General features: G+C 41.1%; 1 protein-coding gene across 4 annotated transcripts; it reads left to right on the top strand.

Moving 5' to 3' along the window:
* The first annotated feature begins 255 nt into the window (after positions 1-255).
* On the top strand, positions 256-20,428 carry ADHFE1 (alcohol dehydrogenase iron containing 1). Of its 4 annotated transcripts, XM_041473657.1 has the most exons (15): positions 286-383; positions 625-662; positions 2,956-2,999; positions 3,173-3,226; positions 4,379-4,533; positions 4,703-4,899; positions 5,306-5,383; positions 6,541-6,646; positions 7,881-8,033; positions 9,203-9,301; positions 10,236-10,314; positions 10,460-10,556; positions 13,756-13,913; positions 17,559-17,684; positions 18,786-20,428. In XM_041473657.1, exons 1-14 carry the CDS (start codon positions 328-330, stop codon positions 17,640-17,642), a joined length of 1,398 nt encoding a protein of 465 aa, XP_041329591.1. In that variant the 5' UTR covers positions 286-327; the 3' UTR covers positions 17,643-17,684; positions 18,786-20,428. The 4 variants fall into 4 exon arrangements, 3 of the variants coding, with proteins under 3 accessions (XP_041329590.1, XP_041329591.1, XP_041329592.1); XM_041473656.1 differs by having other exon boundaries at positions 256-383; positions 17,559-20,428; XR_005955640.1 differs by lacking the exon at positions 13,756-13,913.
* Positions 20,429-21,663: the final 1,235 nt, after the last annotated feature.

The following is a 21,663-nucleotide window of genomic DNA, read 5'->3' as shown; positions in this document are numbered from 1 at the left end:
ACTTTCAATATTTCTCTGCGACAAATACACAACACACACTCAGTCCTAATGAGTCCTAAATGAGATTTTAGTCGCTCTTCGCTGGCATTCTGTGCTGTTTTAGCAAACAGATTTTGCTTGCCTTAAAACAGGCGTGAGCTGGGTGCTGACAGCGGGGACCGTGGGCTGGGAGTGCTGACTGCGGACACTCCTCGCCTGACCCGTGCAGTCCCAGTTTGAACACCCGTGTGCCGGGTGCGGGCCGGGCAGCGGCGCTGTCCCGGGAGGAGGGGCCCGGCCCGGCCCGGCCCGGCCCGTCCCGTCCGCGGCCGCCCGCAGATCCGGGCGATGGCGGCGGGGCGGGCGCGGGTGTCCCGCCTGCTGCGGCAGCTGCAGCGGGCAGCGTGAGTGCGGCGGGACGGGGCGCGGGGTCCCTCGGGGTCCCTCCCGGGATCCCTCCCGGGGCCGGGGCCGCGGCTGGGAAGCGAAAAGCGGCGGCCGCTCCGCCCCTGCCAACCCTGCCGTGCCCGCTCAGCCGCAGGCCCTTGCAAGGGGTGCTTACAGGAGACTTTTAGGTCGTAAAGCTTTAGTTTTCTGCTTTAGTTTTCCCCTTTTAACCATACCTTTTTTTAACGTTTTAACTAGTTGTCGGTGCCCGAGCCATGGCCACACTTATTCCCAAGGTAAGACTGAATTTGTTTCTCCAAAATAATTCTGTAGGAGGCCATGGCCCTGCAGAGGGCTGTATGTATCCATGCAACCTGGGCAGAGGGTGCAGGTAACGGGTGGGAAGGAACAATCTAAAGGAGAAGGTAAACAGCCTGTTATTTTGCAGCTGTACAATGCTAGTGGTTACTTTGGAGAGAGTCACTGCTCCCACATAAGCCACAGTTTCTGCCTCCTGTCCCTTCCCTCCCCATACCGTGGGGCCAGTTGATCTGAACTTTGCTCTGGCTGTCATTACCTGAACCACCTCAACTTTAGGTCTCCTTTTGGATACACGCGTGTTGCACCAGAAAAGAAACAGGAAGTGATATGGATAAAAAGTAGCCTTTCACAAAGGTGCGTGTTGGCCTGGGGAATAAAATCTCCATAGGCTTTTTAGACAGTCAGTCCCAAGAACGCAGCTCACTTGGCCAGGATTGGGGACTGTGAGCAGGGGAGCTGCACTGACTTGCCCAAGTCACCCTAGGAGGAGCTTCTTTTTGCATGGACTGTAGGGAGGCTAGGAGAATAACTATCTGTCAGTCTCCAGATTGCTGGTAAGTCTCCAGATCCACTAAATATTAGTGGCTTGTGCCATAATTTCAGTAATGTGTAAGTAGCATGGTTTCACATGCTTAGAACACTTCTTAAAGCATTGACATTGTCATTTTACATATGGAAAAGCTATTTATATTGTTTTGCCCAAGACCATCCATACAGCAAGACAATAGTGCAGCTGAGAACTAGAATTTCATTCTTTTGCTTGTCTGCTTGATGACCTACTCAGTCAATTTAAACTAAGCTCTTGCTAAACTGAAGCCTGAGTTAAGAACCCTCTCTGAAAGTTTTAGGCAGCAATAGATTCTATAGCGTAGCAAGATGATATCAGTTCAGTAAATCTCTAAATAGTGGAAATTGATTGAACAGTGACTATAGCTGAAAAAAAAAGCAAACTTCTTTGTGTTTCTTGGCAGTGTTCAAGGGCTTTGTGCAATTTTTGAACTCAGTAAAATTCACCCTGAAAGTTAAGTTTGGTTCAAGAATGTAACAGCGGGGTGTCTATTGTACTATCAGAAAGCAAGAGAGTAAATGGTTTGGACATGTCCTTAGCCTGTCAAATTAATGACTGAAAATACAGCAGACTCCAGCTCCAGGAGAGGTCAAACACATCCAGCCTGGCAAGAGGTGGCAATGAAAGAGCTGATAGCAGCTGGCCTGTGCTTGAATAGAAAGTACATAAAGGGTTTTAATACATCTATCTGTTACTGTTGTGGGTCAGTGCCTCAGTGCACTCCAGCGTGTCTGTGAGCCTCATTTTCGTGGCTTCACTCATTGGATCAGAATCCAAATTGCATATTTTCAATTAATATAGCAGACGTAATGCATGACTCCAGCAAGAGGAGCAGAAAATGCTTTGCCTGGTGTTTTCTTGGAGAAGAATGGGCAATTTCAGTTGATGCAGTTTGCTTCACTCTATGGCAAAATCAGAATATGCCAGAAATTAAGTTTGTGATAATTCATGCAAAAATGACACGGCAGAGAGAAGCTATGACTGAAATACTGTCCTTAAATATATCTTCTGAAATACTGTCCTTAAATATATCTTCTAATTAAAGTTAATAGTAACACACTGATTCTTATTTATTATTAGCAGTGCACATGGTAATTTTCTAGCAAATAATTCAGTTTCACCTGCAAGTTCAGGACTAGGGAGAAGTAAAAAGAAGTGTAAACACCTGTTATTATTGCTCCCATGCATACATAAGGTGTTCTCTGTCCAGGTGCATAAAGAGGATGTCTCATGAATTTGTCTTAAACGTTGTTCTGAAGGTTATCATGTAGCCCCTATAGCATTTCTAGCACCTCTCAGCTTGTAGCAGCCTGAGTGCTCTACTCAGTTCTACATAGTCAGTTCTACTTTTTTATGCACAGTTCTACTTTTTTATGTGCTGTTCTTTATAGACTGCAAACAAACTCTCATGCAACCTTTCTGCTAATTTATTCAGATTTTATAAAAAAATACTTAATTCTTGAAAGAACTTGAAAAACTCACTTGTTTTCTTGAATTATATGAGTCAGATCAAGTGCTTGGATCGTTTAATCTCATGAACAGCAAGGCATGAAATGGATAACTGTTATCCAGACAACCTGAGATAACCTGTGGAAATATGTTAGTGATTCTAAAAGCAAGGAATCTGTCAACTCTAGAGCTGAGAAACAGATTGAAATAACTTATTGTTTCCTAATTCTGCTGTTTTATTTCCATTCCAGTTCCTGAACGGCCCACCCTGGGGAATACAGACTATGCATTTGAGGTAGATTTAATAATAAAATATGTTTCATTTAAAAGTCATACAAACAATACTTCTTGACAAATATGGCATTTAATAAATATTTACATTATCAAACATTTATATTTCACTTTGAATGAATAGGGCCAGATGCCATTTTTGTAGAGAAAAAGAAATGTTCTTTTTAATTTTTATAGATGGCCATTTCAAACATTCGATATGGAGAAGGAGTTACGAAAGAGATTGGCATGGTAAGCTGCTATGGTGTAAGTCCATCACTGGTAAAAAGTTATTTTCTAAGGGCTGCCAGTTCTATCAATGCACTTAATAAAGGAAAGCTTATATATGGTGTGGTCCAATGTATCAGTGCAAAAAGGTCGGAGCATACTGTTGGTTGAAGAGCAGAAGCATGGTGCGTCAGTGGTGCTCTGGTACGTGAAATGCAGCTCTGGGGAAAATTGGGTCGTTGATACTTTGCTGCAAGTATGCAACAGTGTTTTTCTCTGACTGGGAATTTAATTCAGAAAGGTTTGAATCCTGCTAACTCACCAGAATTTTCTCAAGATCACTTTTCATCTTTCTAGAGCTCATTAACTCAATCAGAGACTTTCTATTAAATTGGCTAGATATTCATTCAGCTCTCAGCTTGCCCTGTGTAAGTGTAGAATTTTTGTTTCAGCAGTGTTAGATGGTTCACCTGAGTACATTGTTCCAGTGTGCTTTTATCACTGTCTGTTTTCATGTATCATTTGTCTCCTTTTTGGCATTTCTAGCATCAATAGATCTCTTTTTTATTTTAAAATTTGTGAAGTAAGGTTATAGTCAGACAATATAGGAAATTAGACGGAACCTGTCTTTAAACAGCACTAGAATAATTTGTACGTATTGTATAACTATTGTGACAATTAGCAAAGGTTAGGATGTAGCGTTATTTTTCTCCCTTTTAACACCTCATTTTGATTTTTCATCAATAAGTAAATATCCAGTATTACATTTTCAATATTTTAATGCTGTGTTTAGTAGAGAGTTAATGGAGACAATCTGTGAAAAGGCCTTTTTTATTCTCACAGGAACTTAGAAAAAAATATTTTTAAAAATGTTTTATATTTTACTATAGTTTAAAGTGGTTCCATGTGGTTCAACAACTTTAGTTTTCTTCTGTCTTAAGACTTCAACTATATAAATTTGGCAGCTTTAAATTTTATTCTGCTTTCTGTATTCTACATGTATGTGGTTAATGCTCTTTTTCTTCAGCTGATATGGTTTTAAAAATTTTGCAATAACCAACTATTTTTAAGTTGGGGTTTTGTTATTATCAAATGGTTCAGTTGATTTGGATTAGTGTTTAAATAAAAGTGTATGATTTTATACCAGTTGTTTGGTTTTTTGATTTATTATTGTAGGACCTGCAGAATCTTGGTGCTAGAAGAGTTTGTTTGATGACAGATAAAAACCTCTCCAAACTCCCTCCTGTAAATGCAGTATTGAATTCCTTGGCAAAATATGGTATAAACTTTCAAATATATGATAATGTCCGTGTGGAGCCAACAGACCAAAGGTACAATTTGCTTCTGACTTGCATTTCTCCAAGTAGTGCCTAGGCCTTTACAGGATTCCATATGGCTTTTTAAACACCTCCTTGTGGCCTGCATGCTGGCCTTAATAGTTGGTTTCCCTGTGTACTGATTTTATCCTGACTAATTGGAAAATTTTTCTTGTGTCCTAAGTTTCCTGGATGCCATACAATTTGCTAAAAAGGGAGAGTTTGATGCCTATGTTGCTGTTGGAGGTGGCTCTGTGATAGACACCTGCAAAGCTGCCAACCTGTATGCAGCCAGCCCTTCCTCAGAATTCCTGGATTATGTCAATGCTCCTATTGGGAAGGGGAAGCCAGTCACTGTGCCCCTCAAGCCACTTATTGCAGGTAAAGCAGGAGGAGAGCGTGTGGAGATTGGGGCAAGGGGAAGGTGAGTCATTCTGCACTCTCTGATATTTCTACTGAAATCAGTTTGCTATGGCTGTTTCAGCTTCCTTTGGGCTAGCTTCTCCTCTAGGTGTATTCAGCAGTCATTTTGCTGTTTAATTCAGTGGAGGTAAAATCAGAGGTTTCATCCTTATTTTGTCTTGTTTAGCTCAGTTAGAACCCCTTTACTGAGAGAAGAGATCAAAGTAGCAGTTTCCCTTTGATCTGTTGGCTTTGGATCAGGGATACATTCAAGATTTCCTGGGCCCTGTATTTTGGGTGGTGTTACTATTGTGGTTTTATTATTTAAATTGCAGTATTATATATATTTTTATTATTTGTTGTTATCTCCATTCTTCCTTTTAAGTTCCTACAACATCTGGCACTGGAAGTGAAACCACTGGTGTTGCCATTTTTGACTTCAAAGAACTAAAAGTTAAAACCGGTGAGGTTTGGGTGCTTTGTTTTGGGGTTATTTTGTTTGTTTTGTGGGGGTTTCTGTGTGTTATTCAAGACAATCGCTTTTCCCATGTCTTTGTTATTTCCTAGCCTTGAAAGGAAAGGATACTGCATGTCATTTCAGGTGTCATTTTGTTTGATTCAACAGCCACAGGCAAATTTTAAAAGCTTAAAGGTTTCCTCCTTGAATTAAATTTATATCATATTAGCATAATGAAATACCTATGTAATACAGTGGATTATAGTTTGAAGGCAAAACAGGAAACTAAAATCTTTCAAGTCCTTAAATGGCAGAAAATGTTAATTGCAAAGGAAATTTCTACTTATATTCAGGGTCAACCAACTGTTCCTTATTTCCTCTGTATTTTTCTTTCTACTTTTAAGACTTCTGTTTCTTTGTTGTGTAATTGCAACCAAATGTTCCTTTTCCTGACTTTGGAAACCTCAGGCCTGGGATGCTGTGCAAGTGAGGGACACTGTCTTCCTTTGGCCTTTTCATCCCTGGCAAATAAAGATTAAGGCTAAAATGTCATCTTGAGCTTCATAGCTGTTTAAGGTTTTGCTTCTGAACATGTGGATTTTATATGCCACACAGTCTGCAGAACTTGGGACCCAGATGGGTGTGCTAAGGAGGTTTGGCAATAGCTCAAGAGTTTTCTAGTGTATACGTCGTCTGTCTGTCTGTCTGTCTCTCTCAGAGCTACATCTTTGCACCCTTAACCGAAATACAAGGACATGGTTATTACAGATGCTGAAGACAACCACTGGCAATAACAATTGATTGCAGGTACAAACCAGATTTGCCTTCTGACTGTCCACAGAAGATACAAATCTACGAATACTGCAGATGCCACAGACATCTTGCAGGGCTGCTCAGGGAGGGCTGCAAACAGAGAGAGAACATTGTCTGGTATAATCCACTTCAGGCAAAAGTCTCAAATCGTATAACTCTTTTAGAGAGACTTCATCATCAGTCTTACATTCATAAATACTCTCTACCCTCCCCTCTCTCTCTTTGCTTTCATGTTCACAGCTTCAAATATTTTTTCCCTCTTTATTGTCGTGTTTTAAACATTAAGCTTATCTTGTCCTATTTTGTTGCAGAACATCTTTAACTGACTTTCCTCCCTTTGCACATTGCAGGTATTGCTTCAAGAGCCATTAAGCCCACATTAGGCATCATTGATCCTTTACACACACTGTCTATGCCTGAAAGAATAGTGGCCAACAGTGGCTTTGATGTGCTTTGGTGAGTTTTCTGCATAGGCTGCTACTTGAATTTATTTAAATTTTGTCTTTTTACTATGATGATTGTAGAAAAAATATATTTTGAGAGCACAAGAGGATGAACTTTTTTTCTCTGTTTGCTGTTCTTGTTAAGGTGGGCTGTGTCAGACTTTCCTCTTCCTTAGTTTCACTGCCTCCCTCAGAATGTATGGAAACAAATCCTGCATTTGCAGAAATTTGGATGTTTTTGCAGTGCACTGGAGAAATTGTTTGCTTCCAGAATAGCTGTTGTCAGTAAAGAGAGTCCAGGTGTCATTTTTTATGGAGATAGATGATTAATCGCAATTGTAATAGCATTTATCATGAATCACAGACATGGCATTGAATAGAGAATAAGAATTTTCTAACAAAAAGCCAGGATGTGTCAATAAAAATTCATAAAAGCCTGTGAGATACTAGCAGGTCTTCACCCAGCTATGGTCATGTGGGAGCCAATCTCATAGTTTGCTTTTCACTTGGCACAAAATTTTATTCATCTCAAACCAACAGCTTAACTGCACAAAATGCATTGACATTTCTATTTGGAGAGCCAGAGCTTACTTTGCTTCTGGGTGCTATGTATATTAAAGTAATAGATATGTAATGAAACTGACACTTCTCAAGCGTGGTGAAGGACCCCAGCCTGCAATGTCTGTAATGGAAAAAAGGCATTTGTTCATCAATGAAAATGGTTTGTCTGTAGTTTTGTTCATCTTAATAGAGCCATGTAGACAGTGCCCCTTCTTTATTTGGTCAGATTCATGAGTGTCTGGGAGATGAGACTATTAGCAGTTCCACTTAGCTTAAATTAATACACATAATTTTTTTAAGGCCAGTACTTCTAAAAGTACCCTATGAAGTTTCTAGTGCTAAAGTCTCTTATAGTTCCTGTCCTACAGAAAAGAAATGCACTCATTGCACATATACAGCCCTCTTCAGTGAAAAACACTACAGATGCTGGTGCACCCAACCAGGCTTTTAGCATGGTGTGAGCTGATAGAAGGGGACCGTGTTTAGATTGCCTTCGGTGGGTTTGTTGGAGAGGAAGTGCTCTGGAGGTGCTGGCCCAGCATTCTTCCACTGTCTGTGAGATTGTATTTCTTGTTTCAGCAACCGCTGAACACCAGAAATAAAAAAGAACCTGCATTCAAAGGACAGCAGGGCAGTAAAAGGGAGCTTTACCCCTTAAATAATTGATTTCTCCATCTTTCTGTTAGCCACGCCCTGGAATCGTACACTGCTCTGCCTTACAACCAGCGCGGTCCCTGCCCCTCCAACCCCATCCACCGCCCAGCCTACCAAGGCAGCAACCCCGTCAGCGACGTCTGGGCTCTGCACGCTCTGCGCATTGTCGCCAAGTATCTGAAAAGGTAACACCCTTAACAGCCATTGCCCTGCAGGGTGCTCAGGCCACAGTGCCCCAAAAGGGCTGCCTGCAAGAATGTAAATTTTAGGCTAGAGTGAGGCAAGCTGCAACATTAAGCTTTTGTTTTCTACCCTGGATTTTTCTTAAATAAAGCAGAATATTTTTTCAGATAAAATTCAAAATTTCAGATAAAATTGGGATTAGAAGTTTGTCTTGAGGTGGTAGCTTTTTGATGCCTCTGTGAATCTATTCTTGAAGTCCTCAGTTAAAGGTATTTCAAACTGTTCAGTTAATATGGGAGCAGAATTGTTTACTTTTTTTTTTCAAGAATCTCCTTTGACAGCATAAGAGGAATATGTAACAAACTGAATAAAATACTGCTGATATTATTTCTGTGGCCTTCAGCACCAAATTAAGATAGTTGCCCATTCATCAAGAAGGTAATAACATGCACTTATGAATGTGCAAAAGTATGCATTTATTGCAAACCTGCTCATTCTTAGAAGACCTTCAGTTTAGAATAGGTATTGACTTAGCTGGGAGTTGGTGTTGATCCTCGTCAATGAAGTTTTAGCCTGTTTACAGCTTTTGCATACCATGTGCACTTCTGTTAAAGATCAGTGTGGGGCTTTTCTGAAAAATCTTTTCACAGTACCTAGTGAGTCAAAATAGTTGGTTTTTGTTCCTTTGGAATCTATTCATGGGAAGTTTTCTCCTTACTGTCAAACTACACAAGGATCCTGAGGCATAAGAAGGCAGGGAATCCTGTCTTCTTTCCACACAGGTGGTGGGGTCTAGAGCACCACCTAATGAGATGGTGAGAAAGCTGGAGTGATCCTGGAGCCACACACAGAATTACCAAAGATTCTAACTAGAATTTTTTAATTCACCACTGAATTGAATATGGTTAAATTCACTCTATTTACTTGTTTTTTGGAAAAGTGAAGGGAAGCTTGCTCTTCGCTGAGCCAGTATGATCTACATAAGTCATCCAGATGCAGGATTGTTCTTTTACCAAAGCGTGACTTGATTTCACTTCCACCATTTTAATCCCAGCTTATCTTTTAGATTTTTTGTGTATCTGTCCATAAAGAAGCCCTCTCTCCCTTCTCCTTCCTGAATCACCAATCTGTTTGTGAATTCATTGGTACCATTTGCCTCCATGGTGCACAGAGCCATCAGAAACCCTGAGGACCGCGAAGCAAGAGCCAACATGCACCTGGCAAGTGCTTTTGCTGGTATTGGCTTTGGCAATGCTGGTGTTCATCTCTGGTGAGTACAGAGAAATAGTAACCCCATCTGAGGTCAGCTTACAGCTAGTGCTTGTTCCAGATTGTCAAAGATGTTGCTGCCCTCATTGCTGATTGTAGAGTAAGGGATTGTAGCCTGTGATGCTGAAGGACCTGTGTGTTGTGACAAACTGGTGGGCTCTTGTCATTCATGTGTATAAGGACTGTGTATTCTTGGGTTGTGATACTCAAAACCAGTCACATGAAAATTACAAAACACAGCCTTCTTTACCTTCCTTGGTAGTAAAAACATGAGTAAGAAAGTCAATGACATTCAAAATGTTAGATTCCATGCCAGCTGTTCCGCAGTGAGACAGCAATGATGTAATCTTGAGTTCTTCCTGAACTGATGCAATTATCTGTAAGTTTGTCTGTGGGATCGGCAATCAGCAGTCTGAAATGAGCTGTAATTAATATTGCAAGGCAGTATAGTTTCATTTGGATGAAAATCTCAAAGAAGCAAAGCCTAAAAGTGAATTGTGTACAGAAGTTATTAGCAGTCATTCTCTTCAGAGACCTTCCTTTCCTTAATTTTCTTTGAGCAAGTCTACTTTTATAATTATATCTTAAAATTGAAGTTTCTTTTTCTCAGACAGTGTGAACACACAGGTATGCAGACTGTGATATTTTTGGCATATTTACATTACTTTAGGAACTGAACGTCTTTCAGTTCAGTCAGTGAAGTAACTTCACGCTCACAAAGTAAGGAGGTACTGTTTTTTACAGCTAGGTCCCTGAGGTGCAGAGGGATGAGGGTTGTCTGTACCTAATATCTACATCATACCTGTCAATACCTTCTGAGTATCTGTACTGAAGAGACTTGCATACTGAAAACTGACCACAGAAGGGACTGAACACAAATTTTCCAAATACCAGGAGTGCTGCCCTAACCACTCTCTCTCTGCTCTCTGTTCCAGCCATGGAATGTCTTACCCTATTTCTGGTTTGGTGAAAACTTATAAACCAAAGGATTATAATGTGGATCACTCTTTAGTGGTAAAACTTATTTATTTTTGGATTTTTATTATAATTACAAATATCTGTTATCTGTCATTAATGAGCATTAAAGTCCATTGAAGTTAAAAGTACATGTCCTGTTGATGTATTTCATTATTTTTCTCTTTTTTTTTTCTTTCCCCAGCCACATGGCCTTTCTGTGGTACTGACATCCCCAGCAGTGTTTGCTTTCACAGCACAGATACATCCTGAGCGGCATTTAGAAGCTGCAGAGATTCTAGGTAGGAGTCTCTGTAGGTACAGTTTTCATGTACAAATGGAATTCTTTCCAAAATTACATTTTGGCATTGAAAAAAACAATGTGCAAAGCAATTGTCATTGGTTGTTGGGAGGGGTTTAAGTCTAGAAAACAAGATTCTGGAATTAGATGTCATGCAAATTAGATAGAATAATGCTGAATTTTGATACTGTATGGTGTGATTAGAGGAACAAGCTGGAGAAATCTGATTCTTGGCCAGAAAAGTGCACAGCTGAAATTAACTGGAGGTCTGTTGCAAATCAAACAAGAGCTGTGATTGGCACAACTCTTGGTGCTTTATGAAGAGTAGTTACCACAAAGTGAACCAGTACTCAGGAGTATTTGTTAGCTAAAAGGAAGTATTTTCCCTAACAAATTCCCTGCTGTGGTAGTGAATTAGAACAGTGACATTCTGAATCACTCCTGCTCTTTTTCCATGGCACACAGCTGTGGCTTTTGGTCTTTCTAATGTAGGCCTAAGCTTGTTTGTAGGTGATGGAATTTCTCAGTGGCTGATGCCAAGGGAAAGCTTTTCCTGGAGTAGCTTTTCTGTGGACACATATGTAATGGCTAAAAAGAGATTAATGAACAAAATGTCCTTTTCTGCTTTTTAGCAGAATAAAAGTGAATGCTGCAAGCTGACAGCTCATTTAAAGGCTATTTTGTCATACAGTGCCTTTTTCTGTGTGCAGCCCATCACCAAAGGGTGTCCTAAGAGGAAGGATAGCTCTTTATTATACCTCCAGCATGACTGTGTGTAATAAAGCAGCTTCCAGTGATGCAGTCTCAGAGCTGTTAGCAGTCTAGCTGTGACAGCATGGCTCTGCACTGAGCTAATTCATTAGTCTAAGGTCAGGGGTTTTGCCTGCACGAGGTTTTGTGTCGTGGCTACACTGCTGTTAATACCCATGCTGGCTAAGGAGCAGGCACAGCCACATGCACAGCAGTGCAGGGAGTGGAGAAAAAATGGTTAGGTCAACTCTTCTGGTATTTGGAAAATTTGTGTTCAGTCCCTTGTATGGTCAGCCTTCTGTATGCAAGTCACAGCAGTCTAGTCACATGTATGATTTGCTTGTGTAAGTAATCTCAAAGCAGTGGGGGTCTCAAGAAGAATGGGATTTTAATCAAGACATTTTATAGTGTTTTATATATAGTAAAAATATTTAATATATACTATATTATTTTATAGACATTTTTATATTTTCCATATATTTTTATAGTATTTTATAGAGGGTCAGAAAAACTACATTGGGTGAAAGTTCTGTTTATTTCATAAACAGCCTGTGAGGTTGTTCAGGCTTCCTCTAACGTATGCTGTCCTGCCTATGGTCAAAACCAAAACACAAATTTAGCTGGAGTCATATACTAAGCTAATACATATCTGTGTTCCTACAGCAATTACACACAACTAAAATTAGTTGAACAAAATGTGTCTGGATAACTGGTCAGCACAGCATATCAGAAATTTTCAGCTCTGGCTCTTGAATTTAAAACCAGTGACTGAAAAGCAGTTCCCTTAGGTTTTGTGCTATTAATTTCTGCCATAATTTCTGTCTCTAAAAGTTCTGTTAATTTTCTCAGTAGAAATTTTAACTACGTCATTGTGTGCCTTGCTGGAAAGGGATTCTGCTGAAAACATGTCACATGGAATTGAATTTATTCATTCCCATCTGGGGTGTTTACTTCTGAGTCCACTCCAGAGTCCAACTGACTACAGTAGCTGATTCAAATCTGTCATGTTGCCAAATGCAATGACTAAGAAGGTATTTTATGACACGAAGCAGATTACTAAATAGTTATGTTGTGTGTATGTACAGCTGTGAATTTGGGTACAGCCAGAAAAAGCTTAATACCTCCCTGGATGGATTCTTAAACAGTTGAAATAGGTGTGCATGTGGCCAGAGATTTTCTAGGTGCAATCAAAGACTGATGTAGCTTTTAGGTTGAGCAAAAAGAAAGTAATAGAACTATAGCAATATTTTAAAACTGCCAATCACATTTACTGTCATATGTTATCCTACTCCCTTTCCCTTTTACTTTACTTTCTGAAGATCGTGGATTTATGTCCTAGTTACCCCTCCACAGCAAAACCCAGGATAAACTCAGACTTCATGACATAGCCCCAATAGCGTAAGATTTTGTACAAGACTCTGTCATATCTTATTTATCATTTTTTCCCAGACATTATTTGCTACATTACCGCCAGCCTTACTACCTGAATATCTGAGATCTTCAAGTGAGCTTGTAGGTCTCTTGTTCACTTAGCTCCCTTTGAATGTTACACTGAGCTGTGTGAGGATCACAGAAGATGTTTTTCCTGTAGCCATGTATTGCTGTAACTCATCTCTCAGTGTGGCACTTGGACCTAACATAGTTCTGCAGTAACATCATTGAGGTTACACAGAGAACCAATTTAGCTCGGGTTACTTTGAAAGAAATCATGTGGAGAAACTTGGATCTCCTGTCTGGACATTTATTATTACTTTTAAGTAAGTCCTGAACATTCATTGAAGAAGGGAACATGAGCTATTCTGTAAGAAATATTTGTAATATTTCATTTTGTATTGGTGTTTTCATTACTGTTCAATAGATGTTTCAAAGAGAGCAGTTCCTCCTCTTCAGTTCTACAGTACCCTACACAAGTCAGCACATATTCAAACAGCAATAAATTTAGAATTTACTCAACGTGCTGAACACTGCCCTGCTGTCTTCTGCCTTTTTCAGCCCACATGCTGTAGTCCTCTCTGTGAATGTGTAATTGAACAGAACAGTCCTCTAGATGTCAGCAAACTCAAGGCCTTAAAACGAAGTTAGCATTTGGCACACTGTCCGTACAAATAACTACCACTGATGTTCATGCATTAGCTTCTTTCCTCCCAGCAGTTAGTCAGACTAAAAAGTGCTTCTCCCTGTAAGCACAGAGGGAAAGGAAGTTAACCTCATGTGGCAGTTAGTCTTTTTGGCAGCAGTTAACGTGCCTCTGATCTTGTTTTATTTCACCTTTCACCAACCATTCCAACTGTAAAATGAGGACTGATTCCTCTTTTTACTTCATGTTGCTTTTAGGGCAGTGGCTGTTATGTATGGATATGTATTCAGCTGATATTATGATTAAATTAAGTCCAGGACAGGCTTCCTCTGCTCTCTCCACCCTACAGTCAAGACATTATGTCTTATTTTAGGAGCCGACATCCGCACTGCCAGAATCAAAGATGCGGGGCTTATTTTGGCAGACACGCTCCGGAAATTCCTATTTGATCTGAATGTTGATGATGGCTTAGCTGCAATTGGTTATTCCAAAGCAGACATCCCTGCATTAGTCAAAGGCACTCTGCCTCAGGTAAGACAGAGAGCAAAACAGTTTTTCATGTCAAATGAAATAGAACAGATTTTGGAAAAAAACCAGAAGTGTTTCTTTTCCAGCAAGTTTTATTTCTCTTCCTGCATGAAAACTATTTAAATGGAGAAAATTATGGATAGTCAACTGTATTTTGTTTCACTCCACAGCTTAGATTTTTCTTTTCAGTGGGATGGAGTGCATGCTGCACTCCATCATGAATTCAGAAAAAAGGGTCAAGTGTTTGGTTTGGTTTTTTTTTAATGTTACAGTTTTTAAAAAGAGGATGTTTTTCATAGGCCTGTGATCTTTGTAGTAGATACTGCTTTTTCATAACTACCTCTCTTAATTATGTGTGCAGGTGGTCTATAGATAAAGCCTTAATACCAAGTGCTATCTGGTAAGAGTGATCAAACTCACTTTGCATTAAACTTTCCATATTGAGAAGTTGCATTTTTCTTCGCAGATGGCTTTTTTGTTCCATTGACCCACATCAGAATTTGAAATAAGGTCTCCTGGGATGATATAGATTAAACTTGTAATACCCTTTATTGTTTCAGTGCCCACAAAGACACTGCAAAAAGCAACGCACCACTCTTAAAGCAAAATCCAGAGTCTTCCTTGTAAAAAGACAGTTTGATTCATATGCTATGGACCTAGTATTTGTTCCCACCAAGTTGCAAGGGAAATATATATTGTGGAGAAAGTGAAAATTTTTTAGGCCAAAAGGTTATTCACTTTTTACAGCAGATCCTGTATAGTTCTTCTCACTCATAAATCTCAGAGCACCTTAGAACAGTTACATTAACAGTAAATATTAATATTCCTATTTTATACCTGAGAAAGTGACACAAAGTACAACTACTTAGGATCACACAAAACAGAGCAGTGGCAAGGCCAGGAAGAAAACTAAGGTCTCTGAGCACCCCTGAAGTAGGTTATGCATGTGCATTGTTATGGGGCAAATGGGGCATTTGGAGAGTTTGTTTTGATAAACATGTTTCTTTATACATATTTCTTGCATCCAAAACAAACATTGAATGCAAGTTTTGCAAAGCTGGGGAAGGATTCTTCACCAAAAGATGTTGAAGGGTTTTTCTGTCTTCTTATGACATTGGTGATTCATTGTACTGTGTAAAATGAGATGACCTAATTATTTTTCAGCCCTTATTTTTTATGAGATGAGATGTAATGTGATGCAAATCTATCAGTGTTCCTTAACAATCTGTTAGTAACCACGGGTTAATCCATACAGTTTATTTTTTGGTATAATTTTTCTGCTTTTCATCTTGCAGTAGGTTTGCTTTGTAATTCAGCAATGGCCCATTCACATCAGGAAAGCAATGTGGTGCAGTGGTGATAGCACTAAAAAGTTTGCCAAGTATATTCCATGCCGTGAAGTGCAGGCTGCAGGGAAAAATGTAATCTGACTGTTGGGATTTGGGTTGGGAGCTCTGTTGGGACAGACATCTATGCTTGAAGTTAAAACAGAATTTTATTTCCCTTCCTAAGTGAGGCTGTTGAAATGGATCTTGTTTACAGACAGCAGTTATTCTAGCAAAGAAGATGCTGTCTCAAAGTTCAAGGTGGCTGGGTGGTGGTGTTTGAGAGGAGATAGGGGCACTGAAAATAAGAGATTGTGGAAGGGCTGTTCTCTGTCCACCCACCCCCTGCTGATGTCCTGGAGGCAGCTACAGTGGGGCAGAGCCAGTGATGAGTCCGGAGCTGCTGGGTTTGGCACCAGACCAGAATGCACTGAGTCAGACGGAGGGAGCCAGGGCCTCGCTGTCTGGGCACCAGCAAATATCAGCGAGCTTGTGCAGAGGTAGTGATGGTGCCTCTGTGTCGAGGCATACGGAGTAGCACCCGTTTGCAGCCTTCTGTCGATAGAGCTGGGAAATGCTCCAGTCTGTCAGGCTGTCAGGCTGGCTGTCTCCTGTCACCCGGTGTGATTTCACAGATAAATCCGGACATCTCAGTGCACAGAGCTGCAAAATTGGCTTTGGCCCAGATGGTCCTAATATGATGAATTTATGAATACTTGAGCACTGTGTTGTTACATTTTGCACATTATGAGTCTGAAAAAAACAACACGCTATTGCCCTAGTGCTGTTTGAATTTTCCATTTGGCTTCAAAAGTGCATAGAAGAATCTTAGTCTTCTCTTTGGCTGGATCTCTGTGTGTAGCAGCACTGGTGTCAGCGATGGGGAGACAGGTACCATTTGATTGCCACTTATGCACCAGTGAATCTTCTGTAGGTAAAATTATGCACACAGAGCTGCACTTGTCAGACTCCTCACAAGCCATGCAAAACCATGATTATGAGCTGTGAATACCTCACATTGTCACCTGACATCTCACCACGCCAGACCACTGTTTCACGTTGATTTTGCAGTGTGGTGGCCTCTCTTGCCGTGTAACCACATCCAGCCTGCCGCAGTCGCGTCCCGCGGGCCGGGGGAAGCGCACGGCTGCAGCCTTGTGCTGTGGCATCGCCCTGGGCATGGGGTGTGCTCTGCTCCCAGGGGGCTCAGCTGAGCCTCCTGCCATGGCAGGGCACTGGGGGAGCCCCTTCCCCTGCATCCCACTCCGTGCCTCAGGCAAGGACCTCAGCAAATGATATTCACTGTCTCATATGTGAAAAAAGAGGGGAACTTTAAAGCTGGAGAGCAGCACCTTCCACAGGGGAGATGTTGAAATAGGTTGCAGCAGAAGAAACTCTCTCTTGCCAAAACACACCTCATCTAAAGATGTGTTCCCGTGTGGGCCTGGACTCTGTCTTTGCAGACATCTCTAACTCTCCCCAGTATTTCAGTAAATGTTAAAATCATTGGTTGTTGAAAACATGAAAGTTCTAATCATAACCAGTATGAGTACACTGCTGTTGGGCCCTTTCAGCTGAATGTTCTGCAGTAACTGGGTACCTTCACTAATGCAGCTCCTCATCCTCAGTAGCACAGGGCTTTTCTGAATTGCAGCCCCTGCCTTTGTGCTTATTTTGTCAAGCAGAGCACTAAAGCACATACCTGAGTTTCACTGCAGTCAGTGGGGCTTTAGCCCCTGAGCATTCTGTTGAATCAGTGTCCAAATGAACACCAGCCACAACTCCTTTGTATTCTGACTCCCAGGTGTGGGGCTGTTTATTAAGCAGTTTCATACTGTCCCTTGCTCTCTCTCTCTCTCTCTCTTTTTTGGAGTCTGACTTACAGGTGCTGTTTATTCTCCCCATTTACAGCAGCTCCTGGGCCTTGAGAGGTGTTGTATTTTGAAAGTCTTGGTCCCTAAAACTCTAACTCCTAGTTCATTGCTGGCAAATTAATTTTAAAATGGACTATCTTCTCAGGATAATGTCCTCCAGTGTACTGACATCTGTGATGGAGAAGGCCCATGTTTGCTGTGCTTGACTCTGAAACTGAACAGCTTTCTCATCTTGTTTCTGTGTATTTAGCTACAGGGAATTTTAGATTATATATTCTTGAAAGTACTGTACAGTTGATGATGCTTCAACTTTAATTACTTGATTATTTATTTTGCAAAACTTTGTTATTCTCTGTGAAGGATGTTAGTACAGAGACACATAGCTCGCCTACTGTTTGATTAATTTTATTGGTATCCATTTATAATCCAGTTTTTCTTTCATCTTGCAGGAGAGAGTGACTAAACTATCACCACGTCCCCAAACAGAAGAAGACTTATCTGCTCTCTTCGAGGCTTCCATGAAACTTTATTAGCTTAAACATGTTCTGGAAAGTGTGGTCTATTCTAACACAGAGGTAGTTTCTCATAGATACGGGACTGAACTTGTTTAGAGCATGGAAGAATTTGGGTAACTTTGACTTCTGTTCTATTGTACACTGCCAAAAGGTCATATAATTCATCTTTAACTAAACACTGCTTTGAAGTGAGGACTTGACTGTGGTTTCTTTCTTGCTCAGTTGTCAGTGACATTGACTTGCATAAAAGTTGGAGCAGATTTCTTGCATTACTGAAGGCTTTTTTGTGCTTCAGAGGTGGTCAAAGGTGGAAAAATGTTCTAAGGGATATTTCAAGCCATTTTGCAAATTATGCTTCTATTTAAATTATCCATATTTTGTTGTAAAAAGGCATGCTAGTTAAGAAATAATGAAGGTCATTTTTAATTAGGGAGGGGAAGTCCCCTGCAGAAAATGTCAGCTTACTGTATTCTGTTCTGCTTTATCATCTTTTTACCATCTGGCTTTGCTAAGAAGGTGTGTTGAACTGGGGTGCTTTTTCATTGTTTGATTAAGAAAAATCTGCACACTTCATAGCTGTTTGGAAGAGACTGCTTGGAAATTTGGTTTGGGTTAAAATTCTGACAGATATTGTCATGTATTTATCTTTCCTCTTATAATCTCTATAATTGTCATATATTTATCTTTCCTTTTATGCTCTATATGGGGTGTTTATCAGAGGAGCAAAACCAGAGTAAAGCATGCTCACACACTCAACAGAAACCATGCAACAGCAAGACAGCATCCATCATGGTCATTCTGTCTGTCTGGAGGCAACATGCCCCCTTTCCTGCTGTGTTCTGTGGAAGGAAGCTCTCAACTGTATCTTGCTTTGCTGTGAATCAATTGCTTCTGCTGAGCTCCTGCAGGTGCTGTCCCTCAGAGTGCAGCCACCAGCCTGAGGAAGTGGCTGTGTGCTGTGGTTCAATAGTAAAAAGAGGTGGTGAAGCATTTGGCTGCACAGTGCCCCACGGGGAGCACTGGTTAGATGTGGGAATGAGCGTGCACCTTCCGAGCAGTTAACCAGCTGGTTGGCTGTCAACTGAGAAAGGGAAGTGGGGAAGGGAGAAAGGAAACTAACATTTTAATACTATTTTAATATTATTTTCCTTTATTTAAAAGGTCCACGTGGTTGTGTATACAGTTCGTTTAAATCAGATTCTGCTTCACGTTGGACTCTTTCAGCATCTGATTCATGCTGCTACCACAGCACAAGACAAATGAGAGAAGAGCCCTGTGACTTCTGGTGTGCATATTTCTTTCTGCTGGGGAGGGAGCACTTTTCAGTCACCCTGTTCAAGTAGAAGGCTCTATGCTTGCACCTTTGCATTTGTGTATTTGTGTGATCAAAGTAGTGCTGTCCTAGCATCCGAGGACAGATGTCTAGTGGATATTGGCACTGGATCCATTTCAGGGCTGTTAAACAGGTGGGTGGATACTGGTTAAAGACAGATTGTTGAACAGTCTGGTGGCCATAGGACTGCACTGCCAGTGTGTGATACACACGTGATTTCCATGTCCTTCTGAACCTTCCCCTCTGCTGAAATTGCTCACAAGTACCTCTGTCATGAAGGCTGATGTTGTAATAGCAAGGAATTCACTTCATTATGTTGTGCAAAGCTGACATCTTTAGAAAAAAAACCAACTTTTTCTCAAAACTTTTTGTCCAGCCCTGTTGTTCACAGTCAGGCTGGATGAGGCTCTGAACCCAGTCTAGCAAAAGATGTTCCTGCCCACGGCAGGGAGGTTAGAACTAGATCTTTAAGATCCCTTCCAGCCCAAACCATTCCATGGTTCGGTATAAACTTTTGACCTGTTTTGTCTTTCCACTCCTGTCTTTCTCCAGTTTGTGGTAGCAGTACAGATTCATGAAAAGACAATCTTTTTGTCCAGGAGCCTAATTCATGGCAGTCCTGCTGTGTTTGGGGGAAATATACCGTCTGGGAAACTGAGCAGCATGTGATTTCATCACTGCAGCAGAGCACTTTGATGGGCTGCTTAGGGAGGTAGGATAACTTCTTCCAGCACACTTTTTATCTGCTTTTTATGCCAGTATGGCAGTTATTGGCAGGCTGCATTTTCAACTGACAGAACCTCACACTTAAATTCCTATACCAGGTAACCTGCAGCTCCTGATGGCTTATAAAATAAACCTCATACCCCCTTTGATACCCATATTTTACAGATGAGACAAAGGGGGTTTATGTAATACCTAACCTAACATAAGCAGATGGTGCTGTAAGAGGGGACATTTCTGTTTTCCTCACCTCTTTGGCTGCATCAAGGTCTTCAACTGCCTTAAACTGGTTGTGAAATCTCTGCCACGGACATCAGCTACATGTGAAAATCTCTCTCATGGACATCAGTCTCCACCACCAATTATTAGTTACTAGTAGGGATTTTCTGAGGAAAAATCAAGAGAGCTCAAGTTGCCCCAGAATGCTGTCATTCAAATAGTGATGAAGTGACAGGGTGTCACTTCCTGGCTCCTGGGCAGTGGTAGTTTTATTCACAGCTGAAGAGCTACATGGGGTTTTTCATGTATTATCTCACTCAATTACTCTGTACTGGTATTTCTGTGGGAAGCTGGGGTAACACTGTAATTGTGAGTGCCCAGTGGTGGTTGGGCACGTGTGTGAAATCTGGGAGGCTCGTTCTTGTGGCTCCTGTTACTGCTGTGCTACTCAAACCCTCTCTGATGGATCTGTTAGTTTAGATTGTGCTGAAATGCAAATAACAAAAATAAAGCTTGTTTGAGAGCAGCATTTAACTCTGTATTCTCTGAGCTCTGTGCAGGTAAATACAGCCCAAAACCTGGCCCATGAGATCACTCACTCAATCCATTTACATTTATTAGATTAGCTTTGGGGAGCAAGTGTGAACAAGTGCATATGTAGTGCTGGTGAAAATAGTTTACCAGCAGGTATAGTTTTATCTGGAGTACCAAATGAAAAACTCCCTCACTTCACAAGATAGAGCCTGCAGGATTGCTGCTTGGGATTTATAGATATGAGAGCAGCTGGTACAGTAGTTTGTCCTTCCCCTCATGTGCCTTGCCTCTTTCCATACCAGTGCTGATTTTCTCAGCAGTTAAAAAGATAATAAAGCAAAAAAAATATATGTACTTAACATGCCTAAATCTTCAAAAACTCTCACCATCATCCTGTGTGAATAAACTTGGATGAAACTACACATAGGTTAGGCTGTATGATCATTCCTGTTGCACTGTCTTATGCCGTGGCTGTCATCTTCTCTCTTGTAGTTGGCTTTCCATCTCCCTGAGACCTTAAAAAAATGGATGAGAAAGAGCAATGGTCAAGGGACACAGCCAAGCTCTGTCTAGGCACTTTCCATAACCCCTGAGTAAAGCTGCTTAGGCATCACTGTGCTCCAGGACACGTGCAGTGTGCCTGGGATTCAACAGCTCCAACCAAATAAATCCATTGCCACATTAAACATCTCTGTGCACAGGACCTAAAGGTAGGGTCTCCATTTTTCCTCAAACCATCCCTGTGTGCTTCCTAAACAAAAATGAACTTGATTTAAATCCAAGGACCAGCTAGTGAACACAGAAAGTGATGCCACCATTTTCCTGATGTCTCCAGCAGCCATGGCTCACACAGCGTTGCACAAGCTGCTTGTCTGCTGCAGTGTCAGCCCTGAGCAGTGAGGAGAGGGTCTTCCACACCTAGCCATCTCTGCTAAACCTGCCTGGAGAGCTGAGTTAATCTTTGACATACCACCTGGCCACCTGTAGAAGAGGAGATTCCTCTGAACAGTGGTGTTGTGAGACTGTCAGTGACCAAATTTGCAGAGGTCTCAGCTCTCTTTGCACATGCCTTTTTCAGCCTTTCTGTTTACCTGCAGTGTACTTACGAGAAATCACACAGGGCAGTGGGTCAAAAAAAGCTTAGTGCATAATTTTGAAGTGTAGTGGTCCATGAGAATAAGCAGAAGCTTCTACTTTTTGCTCTAAATTACTCAAAGAAAGTGAGGCCAA

This window comes from Pyrgilauda ruficollis, unplaced genomic scaffold, assembly GCF_017590135.1.
Source record: "Pyrgilauda ruficollis isolate IOZ18807 unplaced genomic scaffold, ASM1759013v1 scaffold30, whole genome shotgun sequence".
In the NCBI taxonomy this organism is placed as follows: domain Eukaryota; kingdom Metazoa; phylum Chordata; class Aves; order Passeriformes; family Passeridae; genus Pyrgilauda; species Pyrgilauda ruficollis.
Note: the sequence above shows the minus strand (reverse complement) of the source record. Positions and strands in the feature narration are given on the sequence as shown.